The sequence below is a fragment of the Sapajus apella genome, unplaced genomic scaffold, assembly GCF_009761245.1.
Source record: "Sapajus apella isolate SASKATOON/1434 unplaced genomic scaffold, GSC_monkey_1.0 scaffold44, whole genome shotgun sequence".
Taxonomy (NCBI): Eukaryota; Metazoa; Chordata; class Mammalia; order Primates; family Cebidae; genus Sapajus; species Sapajus apella.
The window spans coordinates 5,006,020-5,027,519 of record NW_022436984.1 but is presented as its reverse complement, the minus strand read 5'-3'; the positions used below and the strand labels follow the sequence as shown (position 1 = coordinate 5,027,519).

The following is a 21,500-nucleotide window of genomic DNA, read 5'->3' as shown; positions in this document are numbered from 1 at the left end:
ATCTCTACTCCCCTGTCTCTAGGCTGGACCTAATGATTCTAAAGAGATTCTAGAGTATTCTGATCTGGAAGGCCATCTAGGGAAGATAACGGCCATAGATGCCTGATGGCCTTAGGTCTGCCAGGCCTCTAACCACATAGACTCTCCTTCTCCCCCCACCTGAAGGCAGTCCTTACCCATCTTTAACTAGCATCCTCCTTCCTCTTCCTTCTACCCTCCTCTCCCTCCACCTCTGTCTCTGACACTGTGAAATCAAATCCATTGTTCTCACCCCAGACAACGCACCTGACTACCCCTTTCAGATGTTTTTTACATTGGCTGTTGTGCTTTGTGAAGTTACTAGGAAGCCAGATCTCTACTAGGCCTGGTAGCTTAGGTTCCAGAAGATGTTCTTGTTTTCAGCATTTCAATCACATCTATTAATCCCTGCTTTACTTTTTCAAAATTTTACAGTGACAATTTCCGAAATCCTTGATTTCCACAAGCTGCAGTGAGAAGAGAACTTTGCACTGGATGCATTTCAGTGTCATTCTGGTTTCTTTGTTGTGGGGGTGGGGATGAGGGTGGAGCACTCAGCTCCCAGACAGCTAAGACTTTGGGATCCTTTTCCACCCCAAGTGGGAAACCTTGAGGTTACCCCCCAGGTAACCCTGTGACCAGTTGCTTCCTGCCTAGGCCATTTGGCAAAGTATACTCTCTCCTTAGGCAAACTGGCCCCTTCTGTAGCATCAGGCTCACTGTGACAGATCTCACTGTTTCCCCAGGGGAGTTATACATTGGCGGCCAAGAACATTTCTACCTGGAGACTCATTGCACCATTGCTGTTCCAAAAGGCGAGGCAGGGGAGATGGAGCTCTTTGTGTCTACACAGAACACCATGAAGACCCAGGTAGATGGCTTTTGGGGCAGCTCAAGAGGCCCGCAGGATAGCGGGGAGCTCCTAGCAGACCAGGAGGACCATGTGGGAAATGGGAAGAGGGAGAAGTGGGCTGGTCCAGAGGGTTCTTGAGTGTCAGTCCTGGAGCCAGACTCTCACCAACAAGCTGGCGTCACTGACCTTGTTCCATAACCTTTCTCAGCCTCAGTTTTCTCATCTATAAAATGGGGCCTGGGTGGGTTGCTGTAATTATTAGACAAGTTTTAATATTTAGTCTGAAGTCTAGTACAGGTTGGCTGTTATCATTTCAGTACCTATGGCCTTGGTCAAGTTATGTCCTGCCTCAGTTTCCTCACATGTAAAATGAAGGTGTCGGATTAAGTCATAGCCACAGAGACCCCTAAATTATCTACAGCAGCTCAATTATTCCTTGTTTCTCTACTGCCTGTGACGGTGGTGGCCAGTGTTTTTGGCAGCTGGTCCTGCTCTCATGACCTACCAGTCCCTGGTCACCTGGTCAGATGGAACAAGTTTCTAAAAGTATTCCGTGACCAACTACTTGGCCTCTGGCTAAAAACCAGTGCCCGATTTCAGTCTGGCAGCCTCAGCCTCACTAACCGCAGGCTGCATGGGGATTTTGAATCAAGGAGTTTCAGAAATCACAGCAGCAATTAAGTCCACCAGGCCTGAAATATGTTCAAATAATGCATTCGGTGTGAGTGTTCTGTCGTTCACCCATAGAGCTTTGTTGCAAAAATGTTGGGAGTTCCAGCAAACCGGATTGTGGTTCGAGTGAAGAGAATGGGAGGAGGCTTTGGAGGGAAAGAAACCCGAAGCACCGTGGTGTCCACAGCGGTGGCCCTGGCTGCATATAAGTGAGTTGCAAAGCCTGTTTCTCCCATCTGGCTCTGGGAAGAAGAATTAAGGCTGCCTCTGCCAGGAAGGCCTTCTGGATTTCCCCCTGTTAGAATTAGTTTCCCCCTACTTTGAATTCTCACAGCCCTCTGTTTTTAGAACCCGTGGGCATAGGGGGAGGGTAACATTACCTGTTCTTTTGTGATCTGGCACAGGTGTCCACATCTGATCTCCCCTACTTGGCTGTGAGCTCTCCAAAGGCGAGCACATACCTCGCGTCCTTATATTTTTCACCCTGTCTAGCACAGTGTCTAGATGGCAAAGCAGCCCAGTACAGGTCTGCTCAGTGTGCAAATGGGAAAGGTGGCTTCCCAGCTGTTTTCATTCTGAGACTCAGAGGGCTGAGCTGCTGTTGAAGGCTCACAGGCTTCTAACCCTCTTGGTACCTCCAGGACCGGCCGCCCTGTGCGCTGCATGCTGGACCGTGATGAGGACATGCTGATAACTGGTGGCAGACATCCCTTCCTGGCCAGATACAAGGTTCTAGATGTTGGGGCTGTTCTGGGATGGGAAGTGCCATTTTGTAAGGAAACCTGGGACCGAATGTCCAGGCGTCCTGGGCTGCACTCTGACTTTTTGCCTATCCGTAGAAGTTCAAATAAGAAATAGCAAGAAGGAAAATTCAAATAGGCCAACAGCAACACAGAAAGGCAGTGCTGAGGGAGGCTGGCACCCCATCTCTCAAGGCTGGCATTCATGACTTCTGTGAATTTGCTGTGTTCTGAGTCTGGTCAGGCTCAGAAACATGATTCACCACCAGCATACTCAGGATAAACCCATCACACTGGGTAGTGTGATGTAAAAATATTCTAGAATGATAGCTTAGTAATATATTGTGAGAAGTAAAACTTCCCAGGGGCCTAGACAGGCCCAAGATGTTAGGACGGGTACTTGTTTTCTCAGACCACGGTTGGGCACAGCCCACACTTCTCTCTGGGACAGTCCCTTTTCTGGGTTTCTGTAATGATCAATACACCCTTTCCCTGTATACGTCAGCATAGCTTTACCAGGCTTAGCCCAGCTCTAGAAACCTGGGAGCCCTCTCTTCATGAACTGGCCTTAAATATGGCCTTTGACCTATTCTGAGTTTGTTTCATGGTTTCACTCCCAGCAAGGAATTATATTTCTCTTAGCCCAAAACTCTTCTGGGCCTGAAGAGAGTTCCTTGATCTTTTCGAGTCCCAGTTTCTGTGCCTGTAAAATGGCCTATAGAGGGTGTTCTAACAGAGTACATAGGTCAAGGAGGTGCGTGCTCCTGTGAAATGCAACTTTTTTGTCTGCTGACCAAAAGCTGTGCGGGCAGAGTCCAGTATCTTTCCTAGTTTCTCTTCCCTGTGCTCCCCTCCCTGCCCTATCATGACCTGCTTTCTCTTTCCAACCTCCTTACTAGAAGTCAGGAGCCGGTAGCAGGAAGAAGGGGTGTGGGGACAAGGGTGTCCAGGGGTGGGGAGCCAACTGTGTGCCACTGGGGAGAGGGCAGTTCCTCTTTTCTTCCCTTGCTACCTTCTGGTGACTTCAGAAGGTCACCTTTTTCTCATGGGTTGATGTGGTGTTCTGTTCATTTCCTCCAGGTGGCATAAGTGGGAGGGAGGATCAGAGACAGAAAGAGAGGTGGTGGAAATGGGACTTCTGATAAATCACTCTTCTTTCCCGTTTTATCAGGTTGGCTTCATGAAGACTGGGAAGGTTGTGGCTCTGGAGGTGGATCACTTCAGCAATGCGGGGAACACCCAGGATCTCTCTCAGAGTGTGAGTAGGATGTGCCACCGCCCCTGCACCCAGAGCTGACTTCGAGGCCAAGGGTGGGCCCCACAGCCTGTTCCCACAAGGCGCAGGCCTCCCCAGGCCCTGTCTGTCACTGTTGCAGCAGTCTCCTAATGGGTCCTCACCTTCAGGCTTCCCATCCTCGATTAATCTCTAAAGCACCATGATGATCATATTATTTACCTGGTTAAAAACACATCCTTCTTGTTCAAGATATTTTGCCAAGCTAGCAAAGTCAGTTACTATGCTTTATGGATAGTGTGTGATATTGTGTGTGTGTGTATATGCATGCAACAGTAATATATATACACTAACATATAAACTAATACTAATATATATTGCTATCTATAGCATGCGTGGAAAAGTGTCTGAAGGAACATATACCAAACTGTTAACAGTGATCAAATTATTAACAATGATTGGAATGGTATTGAGAGGGATACACACTGTCATTTTCTATGCTACACATTTCTGTGATGTTTTAACTTTAAATAAGTCAAATTGCTTTTTTAAAAATGGTTTCATTGAAGTATAATTTGCATTATAGTTTACATTGAAGTATAATTTACATAAAGTTAATCCACTTGAAGTATATAATTGAAAGGTTGTTAGTAAATTTCAAGAGTTGTTAGACCACTGTCACAATCCAGTGTTTGAGCTTCCATCACCACAGAATGAGTTCTTGCATCCTTTGTAGTCACTTGCATTACCATTCCACAGGCCCAGGTCATCATTAGTCTACTTTATGTCAAGTCATTTAAATAGAACCATACACTATGTGTTTCTTTTTTCTGTTTGATGTCTTTCTCTCAGAATGTTTTGTAGGTTCATCTATTTAATAATATTATTACTATTGTTTGAGACAGACTCTTGCTCTGTCACCCAGGCTGGAGTACAGTGGCACGATGGCAGCTTACTGCAACCTCTGCCTCTGGGTTCAAGTGATTCTCTTGCCTCAGCCTCCCAAGTAGCTGGGATTACAGGCATGCACCACCACGCCTGACTAATTTTTGTATTTTTAGTAGAGGCAGGGTTTCGCCATGTTGATTAGGCTGGTCTCGAACTCCTGACTTCAAGCGATCAGCCCACCTCAGCCTCCCAAAGCGCTGGGATTACAGGCATGAGCCACCGTGCCCAGCCCATCTATGTTATAGCATGTATCAGTGCTTCATTCCTGTTCCTTGATGAATGATATTCCATCATATGGACCTACCATATGTTGTTCCCATTCACCACTTGATGGATTCTTGTGTTGTTTCCAGTTTTTAGCTTTTATGCATAATACTGCTCTGAAAACATTAATGGAAGTTTCTCCTGAGTAGATTCCTAGGAATAGAATTGCTGCATCTGCGGTGAGCTTAATATTTTAAGAAATGATCAAATTATATTCCAGATTGGCTATAACAGTTTATATTCCCGTCAACAATCTTCGGGCTTCCACATCCTCAGTAACACTTGGTATTGTCTGTCTTTACCCACTAAAATTAGTGGGTGTGAAGTGATAGCTCGTTGTGATTTCGTGTTTCTTATATCCTGTGGCCTTGCAGAACTCATTTATTCGTTCTAGGATTTCTTCTGCAGATTCCTTGGGATTTTCTCTGCAGATAATGATTATCATCTGCAAATAGGGGCAGTATTTTTTTTTCTTTTTTTCCAGTCTGCATGTTTTAATCTCCTTTTCATTACATACTGTGATGGCTAGCCAGACTTTCCAGAACTATTAGGTCATATATCCTTGCCTTGTTTTCATTCTTAGGGGGAAAGCATTCAGTTTTTCATCATTAAATATGTTATTGGTAGGTGTTTTCTTTTTCTTTTTTTTTTTTTTTTTTTAGTTAATCATAATCAGATTAAGGAATTTTCCTTCCATTAGTGTATCTGATGGAAATTTCCTTCCATTACTGAGCATCTTTGTAATGAACGGGTGTTGAATTTTGTCAAATGCTTTTTCTGCATTGATTGATATGATCATGTGATTTTTTTCTTTAGCTTGTTAATATGGTGGATTGTATTCATCAATTTTTTTAAAGACTGAACCAACCACTGTTCTTGAAATAAATCCAGCTTGGTCATGGTATAATTAATATATCGTGGGATTTTATTTGCTAAAATTTGTTAAGGATTCTTGCATCCATATTCATAAGAAATATTGCTCTGTAGTTTTTTCTTTTAAAATTATACCCTCATGGTTAGGGCTTGGTGTCAGGATAACACTAGTTTCATGAGTTAGAATTCCTCTTCTAATTCTAGAACAGATTGTGTAGAATTGGTGTTAATTCTTCTTTAAATGTTTGTTAGAATTTTCCAGTGAAATCGTTTGGACCTGGAGACTTCTTTTCTGATAGCCTTAAAACTACTGATTAAATTTCCTTAATAGTTCTAAGACTATTCAAATTATCTATCTTATAATGAAGTGGTAGTTTTGTATTTTGAGATGTTCATTTAAAAATGTTTTTAATTATTATGAGTACATAATAGTTGTATATATTTATAGGGTATATATGATGTTTTGATATAGGCATACAATGTTATCAGGATAAACAAATCAGGGTAGTGTAAGTATCCATCACCTCAAGAATTTATCATTTTTCTGTGTTAGGAAACATTTCAATTTTACTCTTGTTTATTTTTAAATATGCAATAAATTATGATATATTTTAAAATATTACACCATATTGTCACCATGTGGTGCTACCGTATACTAGATATTACTCATTCTCTCTAACTGTATTTTTGTATGCATTAACCATCCCCACTTTAATCCCCTGTCCCTGCTACCCCCACCCAGCCTCTGGTAAACATCATTCCCCTCTTTATCTCCATGCGTTCAATTTAATTTTGTCTAAATTATCAAAAAATATTTGTGTGTAGAATCACTGATAGTGTGTTCTTATTTCTTTTCTGATGTCTTCAGGGTCCATAGTGATAGCCCCTGTTTCAATCCTGATATTGGTAATTTGTGGCTTCACTTTGTTTTTCTGTCTTGCCAGAGGTTTGCCAATTTTATTCCTTTTTTTAAAAAATGAGGTTTTTGTTTCATTGATTTTCTTTGTTGTTTTTGTTTTCAATTTCTCTGATTTCGGCTCTTATCATTACTTTCTTCACTCTGTTTGCTTTGGATTTATTTTGCTTCTTTTTTTCTAGGTTCTTGAGTTGAAAGCTTAAAGTTTAAAATAACTATCTGAGAATGTTTTCCTCTTTTTTAATGCATTCAGTTTAGTGCTATAAAGTTTCCCCTCAGCACTATTTTAGACAGGTCCCATAAGTTTTGGTATGTTGTATTTCATTTTTTTCTTGTATTTTTGGCCTGCTTGTTTATTTCCCCGACACTTTCTCTTTGATCCCTGATTACTTAGAAACATGCTGTTTGGTTTCCAAGAGTTTAGAGATTTTCCTGTTATCTTTCTGTCCTGAGGCTTTCTATTGATTTCGAGTTTCATTCGATTTTAGTTAAAGAACACATTATTTATGATTTCAATTCTTTGAAATGTGTTGAGGTTCATATCATGGCCCAGGACATGGTCTGTTTCAATAGAAGTTCCATGGATACCTAAACAGAATGTGTATTTTACTGTTGATGGGCTGTGTATTAGTTTCCTGTGGCTGTTACAACAAATCACCACAAATTGGGTGGCTTAAAATAATCAACATGTATTTTCTCACAGTTCTGGAGGCCAGAAATCTGAAATCAAGGCGTTGGGAGGACTACACTCCCTCTGGAAGCTCTAGGGAAGGATCCATTCCTGGCCTTTTCCAGCTTCTGGTGGCTGGGGGCACTCCTTGACTTGTGGTTGCATCGTTCCAATCTCTGTCTTTGTCTTCCCATCCCCTTCTCCTCTGTGTGTCTGTTCTTGTCTACCTGAACGACATGTGATTGCATTTAGGGCCCTCTCCAATAGTTAAGGATAAGCTACTTCTCTCCAGATCCTTAACTTTATCACATATTTTGCCATATAAGGTGGTATTTATAGGTTCCATGATTGGAAAGTGAATATATCCCCAGTCTCTACTAAAAATACAAAAAATTAGCTGAGTGTAGTGGCGGGCACCTGTAATTCCAGCTACCGGAGAGGCTGAGACAGGAGAATCGCTTGAACCAGAAGCCGAGTGCAGTGGAGCCACTGCACCCAGCCCTGGTGACAGAGTGAGACTGTCCCCACCGCCCCCAAAAAAGAAAGAAAGCGAATATATCTTTGGGGAGGCATTTCTTTTTCTTAATACTGGTATAATGTTCTATAAATATCCACTAGATCATGATGGTGGTATTGAGTTCTTCTATACCTTTCCTGATTTTCTGCCTATTTTTTTTTCTATCAATTTTGAAAGAGGAGCAATGAAATCTCCAACTGTAATTGTGGATTTTTCTATTTCTCCTTTTAGTTGTACCAGTCTTTACTTCCTGTATTTTTCAGCTCCGTTGTTTGGGGCAGACACAGTTAGTTAGTATTGCTGTCTTTTGGAAGGATTGACACTTTTATCATTATATAATCTCCCTCTCTCTGAATCTGATAATTGTATTTGCTCTGAAGTCTACTTTATCTGATGTTAATAAAACCTTGCTTGCTTTCTTTTGATTAATGTTTGCATGTTATATCTTTTTCCATCCTTCTACGTTCAACTTGCCTACATTATAATATTTGAAGTGATTTTTCTAGAAGATAGTATGTAGTTAGGTCACGTTTTTAAATACATTAAGCTAATCTCTTTTAATTGTATTTATACTGTGTACATGTAATACAATTATTGATGTGTTGAGGCATAAGTCTGCCACTTTATTTTTTGTTTTCTGTTTGTTCTATCAGCTTTTCATTTCTCTGTATTCTTTTGTATGCCTTGCTGTGGGTTACTTCGACATTTTTTTAGAATTCCATTTTGATTTATTTACAGTGCTTTTTAAAAGTATCTCTTATACAATTTTATAGTCATTGCTCAAGGTATTATGTTATATACACACAACTTATCACAGTCTACTGAAGTTCTCATTTTACTGGTTTTTGTGAAGTATAAAAAACTTATCTCCCTTTATGATTCTGCCCTTTCCCATTTATGTTATTTTTATTTTAAATATTTTCTTTACTTCCATTTAGAACCACATAAAGACAGTATTTTAATTTTTGTTTAAACTATCAGACAATTTTAAAAAGTCAGGAGAAGAAAATGTTACTGCTTGTACCCGTTTTTGCTTGCAGTGTTTTTTCTTCCTTCTAATTTTCCAAGGTTCCTTCTTTTATCTTTCTCTTTCTGTTTAGAACTTCTTTTAGTCGTTATTTTATTATGGGTCTGCTGGGGACACATTTTTTTTAGTTTTCCATCTGAGAATGTCTTGATTTTTTTTCCTTGTTCCTGAAGGATAATTTTACTGGGCAATTAATTTTGAGTTAACATTTCATTTCTTTCAGTACCTGAAAAACTGCCACTTTGTTCTGGTCTCTATGGCTTCTGATGAGAAGTCCTTTGTCATTCTAATTAGCACCAACCCCACCCCCCTCCCCATCCCATAGGTAAGTTGTCATATTCTCTGGCTGCTTTCAAGAATTTTTTTTTTGTCTTTAGTTTTCAGAAGTTTAATTATGATACAACTTATCATGGATTTCTTCAGTCTTATATTGTTTCAAGATCACTAAGCATCTTGAATCTGTAAGTTTATAGATCTTGAAACCTTGGAAATTTTTCAGTTATTATTGCTTTGAGTACTTTGAAGCTCTTCTCTTTTTCTCTTTTCCTTCCAGGTCTCCAATGGCATGAATGTAAGGGCTTTTGTTATAGTCCCAAAGGTCCTTGAAACTGTTATTTTTTTTCATTCCATAATCTCAATACAGTTCAGACTAGATAATGTATCTTATTCCATTCTCCCATTCACTGATTCTCTACTATGTCCTATCGCTCTTCTGCTGTTGAATCAGAATCCATGCAATAAACTGTTTATTTTGGTTGTATTTTCAATTCTTAAAGGCCCATTAGGTTCTTCTTTATATCTTCTATGTCTTTGCTGAGACTGTCTTTTATTTCTGGAAGCTTTGTACATTTTATTTGTGTCAAGTGTGGTCATAATTGATCTTGGAGGCATTTTTTTCACAGCTGCATTAAAACTGTTGTCAGATAATTTTAACATCTTTGTCACCTCAATGATGGCATCTATTGGTTATCTTTTATTATTCAGTTTGAGATCCTCCTGTCACTTGGTATGACAAGTGATTTTTCACTGAAACTTGGAAAAACCCATCATTAATGTACAGATGATGGTGGTGATGATGATGATGATGTTCTGAGACCTTGAATCTTATTTAAGCCTTCTATTTTAATTGGCTCTTTCTGACCTTGCTCTAGCAGTGGTGGATGCCACCTCATTACTGCTAGGTGGAGGTAGAAATCTTGATCTTCCATTTGGCCTTTGTTGATACCCAGAGTAGGAACAACTCCTTCTTACTTCTGGGCAGAGGTGGGAGATCTACATTCCACGTGTTCTCCATGGACAGCATGGTGTGGGTGACCTCTTTACCACTGGCTTGTGCTAAAAGTCTTGACTCTTCACTAGACCTCTTCTGACACCACCAGAATGGAAGGAAAGAGTGGTGTGTCTTTGTTAGGTGGGTGAGGAAGTCAATGTGTTCTCCAAGGACTCCACAGGCTGTAGGTACAGCCTTATGACTGGCCGTCAGCAATGAAAGTCTCAACTCCCTACCTGGCCTCCTCTGGCACCACCCCATCAGGAGTGTTGGAGTATCTCATAACAGCCTCATGAATGTGAAAGTCTAGGCTGCCACTGAGCTTTTGCAGGTGTGAGTAGGGATGAGGCTATAGTTTTGTTCTTTCTGTGATGTTTGGTTGGGATACTTATTATCTAAAAGTGTTCAGTTTTGCTAGGCTGCCCTTTTCCTGGTCTTTTGGCTAGAGATAAAAGGATTTGGGAAATAGAGTGAGCTTTTTGGTCTCTGTCACCAATGGCATTTCTGGATTGCCAGCTCCTGCCCCAAGTCTGGGATATATGAGGCAGAAAGGAAACCCTTGGAACTCACCATCATGTCATTCCTTGGGTTGCAAAGTCCCTACTGGGACTGCCTTTTTTTTTTCCTCCACTTTTCAGAGTATTCTTACCTTGTTGTTGTGGCTGATTTTAAATAAATGTATAGAATTCCAGAGTTTTGGTGGTACTTAGTGGGAATATGGAAGTGAAAGTCTCCATACTGTACACTATTGCTGAGTTTTTCACAAGATACAACCATGAGTAATGTCAACAGTAATTATGGTGTGCTTTCATATTTAGTCTCAGTTGTTGCTCCTCCAGTCACATTATAAATGACCAGGGTAAGACCAGAAGTGGGAGTTAATGCACTCCTCATTATTGTGGTCGAAGCTTTGGCAGATGAACTTTGGAATATTGAGTTGTTGAGAAAAATAACTAGAAGACTTGGGTGAAATAAAGTCAATTGTGAGAATTAACAAATTTACCTTGGTGATACCACTTTTTACAGTTTTTTAAATCTTAATTTTATAACCATACTAGTTACATATGTATAGATTCTTGTTTAAAAAAAAAAAAGAGGTAGCTGGGCACGGTGGCTTATGCCTATAATCCCAGTACTTTGGGAGCCGAGATAGACAGATCACTTGAGGTCATGAGTTCAAGACCAGCCTGGCCAACATGGCAAAAACCCGTCTCTTAAGTAAATAAATAAATAGGCCAGGTGCGGTGGCTCACGCCTGTAATCTCAGCACTTTGGGAGGCCAAGGAGGGTGGATCATGAGATCAGGAGTTTGAAACAAGTCTGACCAACATGGTGAAACCACATCTCTACTAAAAATACAAAAATAAGCTCAGTACAGTGGTGCACACCTGTAGTCCCAGCTACTCAGGAGGCTGAGGCAGGAGAATCAATGGAAACTGGGAGGCAGAGGTTGCAGTGATCTGAGATCACACCATTGCACTCCAGCCTGGACAACAGAGTTATACTCTGTCTTAAAAAAATAATAAATAAATAAATAATTAAAAAGTAAGTTAAACTTTTCAGGAAAAGCCTACATTCCCCTTTACCCCTTTGGATCCCACTTTTCTCTGCCAGAGATCGCCTAATTGGCTCAGTGAGGAAACTTCACACTTCAGATCTAGGGCTAAAACTGTTCAAAACAAGAAGTGTTGTTATTTCGTGTTCTCATCACGTATAAGACATGCTTTTTGGTATGGAAAAAATCATGTTGAAAAACGTACAGTCTTTGTCCTTAGACATCTTACAAGATTTTTAATTCAATCCAGCAAATATTTATTAAGTGCCCATGGGGCTACATAAAGAAGGACATAACATTGTTTTTGCCCTCAAAAACTTCACAATATGGCAAGGGAAATAGATGATGAAAGAAAAAGAAATACGAGTTGATAAAGTACTAAGGGAAAGCAAAAGTAGAATTAATTGAGACAGAAAAATTATCTAGGATGACTAAGACTGAAATTATCAAAGACACATAGGGCAACTTGTGGGAGAGAGAGGGTACACATAGGGGAAATAAGCTAAAACCAACATAAAACAAACAACAGAAAAATGAAAGCTGCATTGATCTTTCCAGAAAGATGAGATATTACAACTTAAAGAAAGAACAGAATGTTATTAAAATGGAACAGTCAAAGGATAAAAATTAGCTTGAAAGAAACTTGATAAATCTCCCAAAAATTGAAAAGAATATGAAAAAATAGGAGAGAAAATACAAAAAAAATTGAGAATCAGTTCAAGAGGTCCAAACTATAGACATTTCAGAAAGAAAGAATGGAAAAAACAGAGAGGGGGAAGCTATCAATAATTCAAAAAATTTTCCAAAACTGGTGGGCATACATTTTAGGATTAAAACAGCCCATTCAATAACCAGCACAATGAAAGAAAATGGACCTATGTCAAGTTGTAACATTGTGAAATTTAGAAACTTGAGGACAAAGAGAAGATTTTGCAATTTTCAGGAAGAAAAAAACAGAACTCTTTTCAAGAATTAGGAAGGTGTTGACTGGACTTCTCAATAGTAGGAAACTAGGCTTTACTAGTGAAATGCCTTCAAATTGCTGAGAAAAACTGGAAAGCTTACTTCCAAATTAGGATTCTATATACCGCTGAATCATCAATTAAAGGTGAAAGTAGAATAAAGACATTTCAGATATGCAAGGTGTCAAAGATGTTCCTCTTTGTGTACCCCTTTCTTATGAAGATACTAAAGGATATACTCCAACAAAATGAGGGAGTAAAATTTTAAAAGGGAAAGGCATGGAATCCAGGAACAGGAGATTCAGTATGGAGAGAGGTTGAAGGAAATCCCTGGGATGAATCCCTCTACCCCTTTGGATCATACTGTGAGATTTAATATTTAAATCCTTAGGTAGCATCTGAAGCAGATCTAGTGGGCAGCCAATTTAAACTGGAGTAGGCCAGATGGCTCTAGGATAGAAAATCAAATGTACTTGAACATGTTGGAAGCAGGACTCAGGAAGGAAAAGAGAAAATATATTAGGAGCAGATTTTTAGAATTGAGGAAAACTTTAAGTTGGATTAGTAATAAGTACATAGACAATGAAGCAGATACAAAATAAAGACAATTATTAACTCCGGGGTAAAAAAAATATTATCAAGAGAGAAGAAATTATAATGTAACTGCATGGTTCAATTGTAAGTAACGTTTGCAGAGTTATAATATTAAATTGATTATTGATCCAATCAAAATAAAGCTATACTGGGAAATAGGAAGCTGGTAGGGTGAGGGCTGGAGGGAGGGGGCTAAACCAAAACAAAATTCTCTTTTTTCATTGAAGGAAGACAACATAAAAGTCTAAAACTAAAAAAGTCAAGACATAGCAATGTAGCCACATTATCTAGAGATGTGAACGTTAAATAGCTAATGAAGGATAAGCTATGTGAGAATTGTGAGTAGTTGCTTCTGGAGACTGCAAGGAAGGAAAGTGGAAGAGGCTACTATTTTTCATACCATGACTTATGTGACACTTCAAACTATTTGCAGTACAAGTTTCATGGGAATAAAAACTAATTAACAGTGAATTTTAAAAAGTTAACTATTTTCAAAAAGAGAAAAGTGATTAGTTCCAACTAGAGGCTCTGGGAAGGGCTTCTCCGTAGAGGGCCTGAATGAGGGGACTAGGTCAATAAAGATGCTGCTGCAGGCTGGCGCGGTGGCTCACGCCTGTAATCCCAGCACTCTGAGAGGCCGAGGCGGGCGGATCACAAGGTAAAGAGATCGAGACCATCCTGGCCAACATGGTGAAACCCCGTTTCTATTAAAAATACAGAAAGTAGCTGGGCGTGGTGGCTGGTGCCTGTAGTCCCAGCTACTCCGAAGGCCGAGGTGGGAGAATCGCTTGAACACGGGAGGCGGAGGTTACAGTGAGCCGAGATCTCGCCACTGCACTCCAGCCTGGCAACAGAGTGAGACTCTGTCTCAAAAAACAAACAAACAACAACAACACAGAAAAGCTGCTGCTGCAATCTCCCAGGGGAGAAATAACTTGTGCTGAAGACGAGCAGCTGTAGTGTGGAAGGGAAAGGCAGGCAGTGGATACAGTCCTCGAAGCTCCTACTTTGAGGAGCCAGTGAAATCAGCACACTGATCTCTCCCACTCTTGTTTCCTCTGCTTCAGATTATGGAACGAGCTCTATTCCACATGGACAACTGCTATAAAATCCCCAATATCCGGGGCACTGGGCGGCTGTGCAAGACCAACCTGCCTTCCAACACGGCTTTCCGGGGCTTTGGGGGGCCCCAAGGGATGTTCATTGCTGAATATTGGATGAGTGAAGTCGCAGTGACCTGTGGGTTGCCTGCAGAGGAGGTAAGCTGCGAATTTGGTAGCACAAGCCAGAGTGGGTTAGCCTACTTGTGGGGAGAGCGGCTTTGTATGTTGGGCAACTCCCATGGGGGCAGATGACAGGCAGGGGCTGCTGAGGGGGCTGAAAGCTTAACTTTAGCTTGTGCCCCACCCCCAGTCTCTTGCCACCAACAAGGCCTCTGTGTCTCTCTCCTTGGGAAGGTGCGGAGGAAAAACCTGTACAAAGAAGGGGACCTGACACACTTCAACCAGAAGCTTGAGGGTTTCAACTTGTCCAGGTGCTGGGAAGAATGCCTAGCAAGCTCTCAGTATCATGCTCGGAAGAGTGGGGTTGACAAGTTCAACAAGTAAGCATTGGGAGTAGGAGTCCAGTTGCTCTCCTGGGTTTCATATCCTACAGCCTTTCTGCTGACCCCAAAATAGGAAGCTAATAATGTTATGGATAACTTATGAGACTGCTGAGTTTGCCAACTCATTCATAGCCATCTCTTTAAGATCTTATAATCATCTCCAGCCCAGGGCAGGTGGGCTCACAGCCTGCAATCGGAGTCATAGCCTGTCACTTGTGGTTCATCTTTACACATTTGTATACCTTCTGGGCACACCATATTATAAAGAACGCTGACCCAGGACTGACACACCACAGTTATGCACCTGCCTCTGACACTAATCTATAAATATGAATTTGGGAGTCACTCCACATCTCCCTGGGCCTCAGTTTTCTCATCTGAAAAGGGGGCATAATTGTGCTGGCTCTGTCTTCCTCACAGAGTTACTCAGATAATTAAATATAAAGCACAGAGAAGCTTTCTTCTTGTCAATGAGGTGCAGTGCCTCCTGGAGATGATGACAGTCCAAGACCACAAGGGCACTCTGATCCAGTACAAGTGGTACTCAGGAAAGAGGAGTGTTGACACTTTAAAGTCAAGGCTCCCGGGATGGGCTGTGCACCAGCTGACCGCTCTCATTTTTGTCTACATTATTGAGGCATAGTTCCATTATTATGGGACTATCTGGGTAACCCCAAGGATGTCCTGTTTTGATTTGATCCAAAGATATTGTTGACCTCAATACGGTAGAGAAGGTTCTATCAGAATGTTCCTTTTTCTTCAGGGAGAATTGTTGGAAAAAGAGAGGATTGTGCATAATTCCCACCAAGTTTGGAATAAGCTTCACACTTCCTTTTCTGAATCAGGTAATTGCTTTATAGAATTGTGTCCATCTCCCTGGACTGGGGCCCCATTTCCCCCTTGTTTACAGTATTGCAAGGGAAATTTTCTTATCACTGGCAGCAGGGCTTACTGGAGGAACTATTTGCTGTTTAAATGAAAGTTGAGCTTGTACAGTCCTATTTGTCCAGTATGTCATGGGCAGTGAGACTCAGAGATCTGGGATCAGCCTCTAGTTCTTACCTTTCCTTGCTATCGGACTGGAGAGATATACTCTGTTTTTCTTGTTCTATTTCTTCACTTGTAGAGTGAGGACAGATATTTGACCTACTTCCCTTGAGAACAAGAAACACACAGAGAGAAACATATGAAAACCTTCTGCAAACCACTGAAGTGTCACATAATTAAATCATGAGATTTAACTGCCGTAACTTTTGTCTGAGATTTACATCCAAAATGCTGCTGGTTTTCTTGTTCCCGGGCTCCATACCTTTGGTCCCAAATCTTACTGAGTTGGAATTTACTGAATTTTGTGTCTGGCATCCTTCTCTTTCCCTAGGCAGGAGCCCTGCTTCATGTGTACACAGATGGCTCTGTGCTGCTGACCCATGGGGGGACTGAGATGGGCCAAGGTCTTCACACCAAAATGGTCCAGGTGAGCAGCCCTCTCTGGCACCGTGGTGTCTGTTGTGAGGGGAAGTGATGTGAGAAATTGAGCAGTGGGACCTACCAGAGCAGAAGCAGGCCCGGGGTCTGGGTGGCCCTGTCGCTGATGCCCATGTAGCCTTGGGCAAGTCTTTTCCCCCACTTGAACTCAGTTTCCTCATCTGTGCAAAGGATTTGCCCAGGTAACCCTTGAGGACATTGCTATTACCAACATTCTCAGCATGTGAGGTGGGCACACTGTGTGTGTAAAGGTCATGAGTTTCCCATACTCCAAAGACTCCTCAGAGTGGAGCGAGGACGATGAGCTGGATTAGACTCAGCACATCTGCTTGGTGCATGGAGACTGGCCAGATTGGATCTTGTGAAAAGCCGGTGTTAGTTTAAAAAGGCACTGTTCGTCAGTTTATAATTTTTTATCCAACCAAACCACTCCATCAAGTGCTCCTTCAAATTCAGCCAGGTGTGAGGACATCCCAGTCAATGGGATTAGAGCTTACAAAATTGTTTTCTTGCCTGTAACAGAGAAAGTGAATCCTGTCATGGGGAGAAGGCAGCCAAGCCCCATGATATCCCCTTCCCTAGAGGGCAATGTCTTCTCTTTTTGCAGGTGGCCAGCAGAGCTCTGAAAATCCCCACCTCTAAGATTTATATCAGCGAGACAAGCACTAACACTGTGCCCAACACCTCTCCCACAGCTGCCTCTGCCAGTGCTGACCTCAATGGACAGGCCATCTACGTAAGGAGCCTTTAGGAGCCCGCAGAGCAGAGGGCCAGGCTAGGGCTGTGGGCCTAGAGAGAGTCTCACTGGGTGGGAGCTAGAAGGGTTCCTTGCAGGCTCTTTGGCTCTGGCCAGGCCTCTGGCTCCCTTATCCAGAAGGATGCTGTTTCTCCAAGTCTCAAGCTAAAAGAGAGGCCCAAGAATCATAATCACTGCCCTCAAAGCCAGGAAGGATGAGTACAGGATGGGGAGATGAAGATGCTGAGGGAACACAGAGGCTTCTGGAAATTCTCCCTGGGGTCGGAACTGGCCACAGGACAATGGATTGAAGCTAAAATTTGGTTATAGAGTCAGGTTGGCCCCACTTGCTCCTCTCCCATCTGGGGGATGTACTTGAACAAGGAGTTTGAGGGAAGAAGACACCTCCCTGGGGATCCCTCGAACATTTTACCCTCTATCAGCCTAAGAATTGGGTCAGGAAGCACTCTGCCAGCAGCGACTAGTGGTGGCCCTGTTGGCCAGGTCCTGTGGATTCCACCCTGGGCCTCCATCATTCTGGAGTGGGTGGCAAGGCTGTTCGAGTAGCACCCTGAGCACAGCATTACTTGGAGGTAACCTTTCTGGGGCCCTTCTGTTTTGCCTGGGTACAGAATACAGAGGAGTGATGTGTCTGGGGTATGGGGGGTGTTTATTTTAGGCAGCTTGTCAGACCATCCTGAAAAGGCTGGAACCCTACAAGCAGAAGAATCCCAATGGCTCTTGGGAAGACTGGGTAAGTCTGAGCTGATCCAAGTCACTTTTGCAAAGGAGAGGGAAACTGACAGCAGGGCCTCCGTTCTGACCCCAAATAAGCAATAGGAGACAATGATCTAGTCAGAACAGCAGAGAGAAGTTGAGGTGATTTGTGTGATTTTAGAGGACAAGTAAATGCTCCTGCTGGCCGGGCTCCTTTCTTCATAGCTTTCATCGCTGAGGGAGGTCATTTGAAGGAGGTTTTTGATCCAGGATCTTGACAGCCTTGTGGGATCAGGGTTTTCACTGCCTGAAACTGAGAGGATGGGTGCCGGCTGAACATGACTTATTGGGTTGTCTTGGTTCACTGGAGCGGCTTCCACGCCCTGCTTGTCCCAGATGAGCCTGGTTTTCCTCAAATCTCCAACTCTTGAGTCTGGGTCCACTGAGATTCCCTCTGTGAGAGCGTGGGGAGAAAATATCACCCAAGGACTTCTATCATTCCTGTGATTTGGGGAATGACAGAACCAGCACCTATAATACGAATGAGCCCAATTCTCTGACTTCTAGAGCAGTGGCCTGAATGTCAGAAACCTCAGAGGGAAGCTGCAAGGGAGTCTCTCGCAGGGGGAGGCTGTGGCCCCTCCAGTAGGTGGAAATATCAGTGGCAGCTCCGCACCCTTCCTCAGTATTGGAGTGCTAGAACTGGGCAGAAGAGTAACACATCAAATGTGACCACACATAAACCAGCTCACTACAAACCTTCCTCAGTACATTCACAGAAAACACAGTGTTTTTCTCAGACTCACTCATCTTACTATGCCTCCTGTGACCTCTTCATACCGCATGTACCGATAGCACATGAATGTAGCTTGATTTTGGTAGTTGGGTTTTAGCATGGATTTATCAGGCAGACAAAATGTTTTTAACGACAGTCCTGACAACAATGTTCTAGCATCTGACCTGTGGATCTGAGCTTTGTCTTCAACCACCAGCCATGTAGACCAGTGTGCCTTGTAAATAGATAACCCCAATAAATGAGCCACAGTCAACAACACATACACATTCATGCACGCACACACACACACACACAAGCATGCATGCACACTCACCCACATGCACGCACACATTATGTTAAATGACTAGTGCAGATTTTAGGCCCAAGTCTTTATCTCTAAGCCTTAGTGTTATCTGTAAAATGAAGCCAATAATAGCATAGGTTTTCTAGGGTTGTAGTGAATATAAGTAAGATAATGTAGGCAAAGTGCTAAATAGTGTGAGTGACATGGAAAAGAGCTTGGTGGCTGCTAATGATGAGGACATAAATTATATCAGGCACAGCTTAAATCTGAGTGTGTGCTAGTGTTTGGGGATAACAAAAAAAGCACATTATATAGTCAAAGGAATAGGATGGAGGGATGGTTTTATCAACAGGAAAGTGTTTGTAAAAGCATGAGGTGAACATGTTAAGGATCACATGAGCATTATAGCAAGATGCTTTTACGATGGCCAAGTAGGGAGAAATCACCAAGGAGGGGAGTCTGGAGAGGCAAGTTCGAGTAGTTGTTGAGGGAAGAAAAGGATTTGCTCATTTATAGAAGAGGAACCACATTAATAAAGGTGCAGAGGCGTGGGACATGGAATAACTGAGAGAGATTTAGCTCTTGAATGTGGCTGGGTGGCCATGGTGTGCTACAAACGGCCAAAGAGACTGTGCTTCTTAATGTCAGGCATTTGCTCTGTAGGCAATAGGGGCCATGGAAAGCTCTAGAGTAGGGGAGTGACATGCACAGTGTGGTATGTTAAGATGGCCACTCGGCTGGGCTTGGGGAGACGACTTGAGACAGGAAGATCAGTTAAGAGGTGACTGCAGTGTTCCGGGCTTCAGATAATGAGGACCTGGTGCAGACGGTGCCAGGGAGAATGTGAGGTAAGTTATAGAGGTAGGAGTCACTTGTAAAATGAGTTGATTGGCTTCCAGTGGAGGTGAGCTCCTGAAAGCTTAGGGGCGGATCAGGGTTTCTGAAAACCTCACTTCCCCTGCCTGATAGCCATCTCCTCTCCTCAGGTCACAGCTGCCTATATGGACACAGTGAGCTTGTCTGCCACTGGGTTTTATAAGTAAGTATGGTGCTGTCCTTGCCCAGCTCATGGTGTGATGTCATCCTAAGCCCACTGGTCCCCTCCAGCACCGAATCCTGCCAGGCTGTGGTCAGGAGAGAGCAGCTCCACTGAAACTCTTATCTCTTCAACGGACTTCCAGCAATTTCAGTCTAAAGATGCTCCAAAATATGTGGAATGGCCATGCCGTGTGCTGAGAAGTAAAAGCACCAGCTGTGTGTCAGAAGACCTGACTTCTAGTTCTGGTCTCAGGGTGCACCATTTCGCCTGAGGAAGTCAGTGGTCCTGCTGAACCTGTTCCCCTGTTTCCTCATTTATGACGTACTGGGGCCAGTCACCTAACCTTTCCTCCTTCAGTGTTCTCCTGCAGAAACGAGGTTGTCTGGTGTTATGAGTTAGGCATTGCTGTTAGCCATGAATGCTTCTTTGTACTGTGTGTGGGATACTTTTTATACAATGAGAGGAGGATTTAGAGCACGTGGTCTTGTTACAAAATGCAGCATACAGTGGAAACTTATTAATACAGGGAGATTTTTCAAGAGAGTATATGTCTTCTGCAACTTTAAATTCAGTAGCAGCATGAATAGCTAGAGACCCTGCCCATCTGACTTAGCAGTTGTAAAACGATATGATAGTATTTACTGTCAGTCATCATGTTTTAGCCATCTCTGGGAAGTTTAGGACCTTTTCTTTCACAGATCAATATATTTGGAAAATAATTCAATGTTTCTTTAAAATATCTTGTCTGAATGTATGAATATATATGTGCAAAATATATATGTATAAACATTTCTTTGTATAAAACATTTATTTGCCATATGTATATGAATATATATGAACATATGTATGCTCATATGAACATGTTCATATGTTCATATATATTAGGCATATATATGTTTATACATCTATAAGGCATACATATACATATATAAGGTATATATATGTGTAAACATATATACCCACAAAACATTTCTATGCCATATATATGAACATACATATGGCTAATATATATATGTGTATAGATATTACACTGAATATATATGTTTATACATATATATGCCTTAGACATATATATGTATAAAACATTTCTTTGCCATATATATGTATAATACACATATATTCAGTGTAATATCCATACATATATATTAGCCATATATTAGTTATATAATGCTTTCTAGGCTATTGATATCTGGCCTGCACATACATAAACACATTTTCTTAAAAATTTCTGTTATATTTCTGGAGTTCATGAAACTAGGGTTTTATAAAGGTGAACCCAGATGAGCATGGTGAAGGCAGAGGTCAAAGACATTGGTGGTGGTTTCTTCTGGGAGAAGACTTTTCCCTCAGCCCCATATTGATTTTGTTTTTGTGCAGATATGGTTGTATCAGCTCATGTTATTCCTGTGTAGTGTATAGAATAACATAGAGTCAGTGTACCATAAACTGTAGGTGTGTGAATACACATGCACAAATGCATAGATACACACTTACATTTGTATGACTTATGCAAAAGTGGAGTTGTATAAGGTACTTCAGATTGAAAATTTTAAAAATATATAAGGGAGCATTTGTTTCTATTAGTATCATTTCCCTCAAATCGTTTGTTGATCTTTCAAAGGGACCCGCAGGTGGGGAGTGGCTGCTTAAAGGTGCACCCAGGTTAGCATGAGATACTGATCTTGTTAGCTTTCACCTTGAGAAGGTGAGCAGGTGGACTTGTGT

At 41.8% G+C, this 21,500-nt stretch overlaps 1 protein-coding gene across 3 annotated transcripts in view; it reads left to right on the top strand.

Annotated features, from left to right (window-relative positions):
- Positions 1-21,500, top strand: part of XDH (xanthine dehydrogenase) — a 77,701-nt gene that overhangs the window by 47,621 nt on the left and 8,580 nt on the right. For all 3 annotated transcript variants that reach the window (XM_032239224.1, XM_032239226.1, XM_032239225.1), the window contains 11 exons: positions 765-889; positions 1,619-1,752; positions 2,185-2,272; positions 3,455-3,541; positions 14,181-14,372; positions 14,571-14,716; positions 15,483-15,564; positions 16,098-16,193; positions 16,812-16,940; positions 17,620-17,694; positions 19,723-19,775. In XM_032239224.1, the coding sequence (XP_032095115.1) occupies positions 765-889; positions 1,619-1,752; positions 2,185-2,272; positions 3,455-3,541; positions 14,181-14,372; positions 14,571-14,716; positions 15,483-15,564; positions 16,098-16,193; positions 16,812-16,940; positions 17,620-17,694; positions 19,723-19,775 (1,207 nt within the window). The remainder of the gene's footprint in view (positions 1-764; positions 890-1,618; positions 1,753-2,184; positions 2,273-3,454; positions 3,542-14,180; positions 14,373-14,570; positions 14,717-15,482; positions 15,565-16,097; positions 16,194-16,811; positions 16,941-17,619; positions 17,695-19,722; positions 19,776-21,500) is intronic.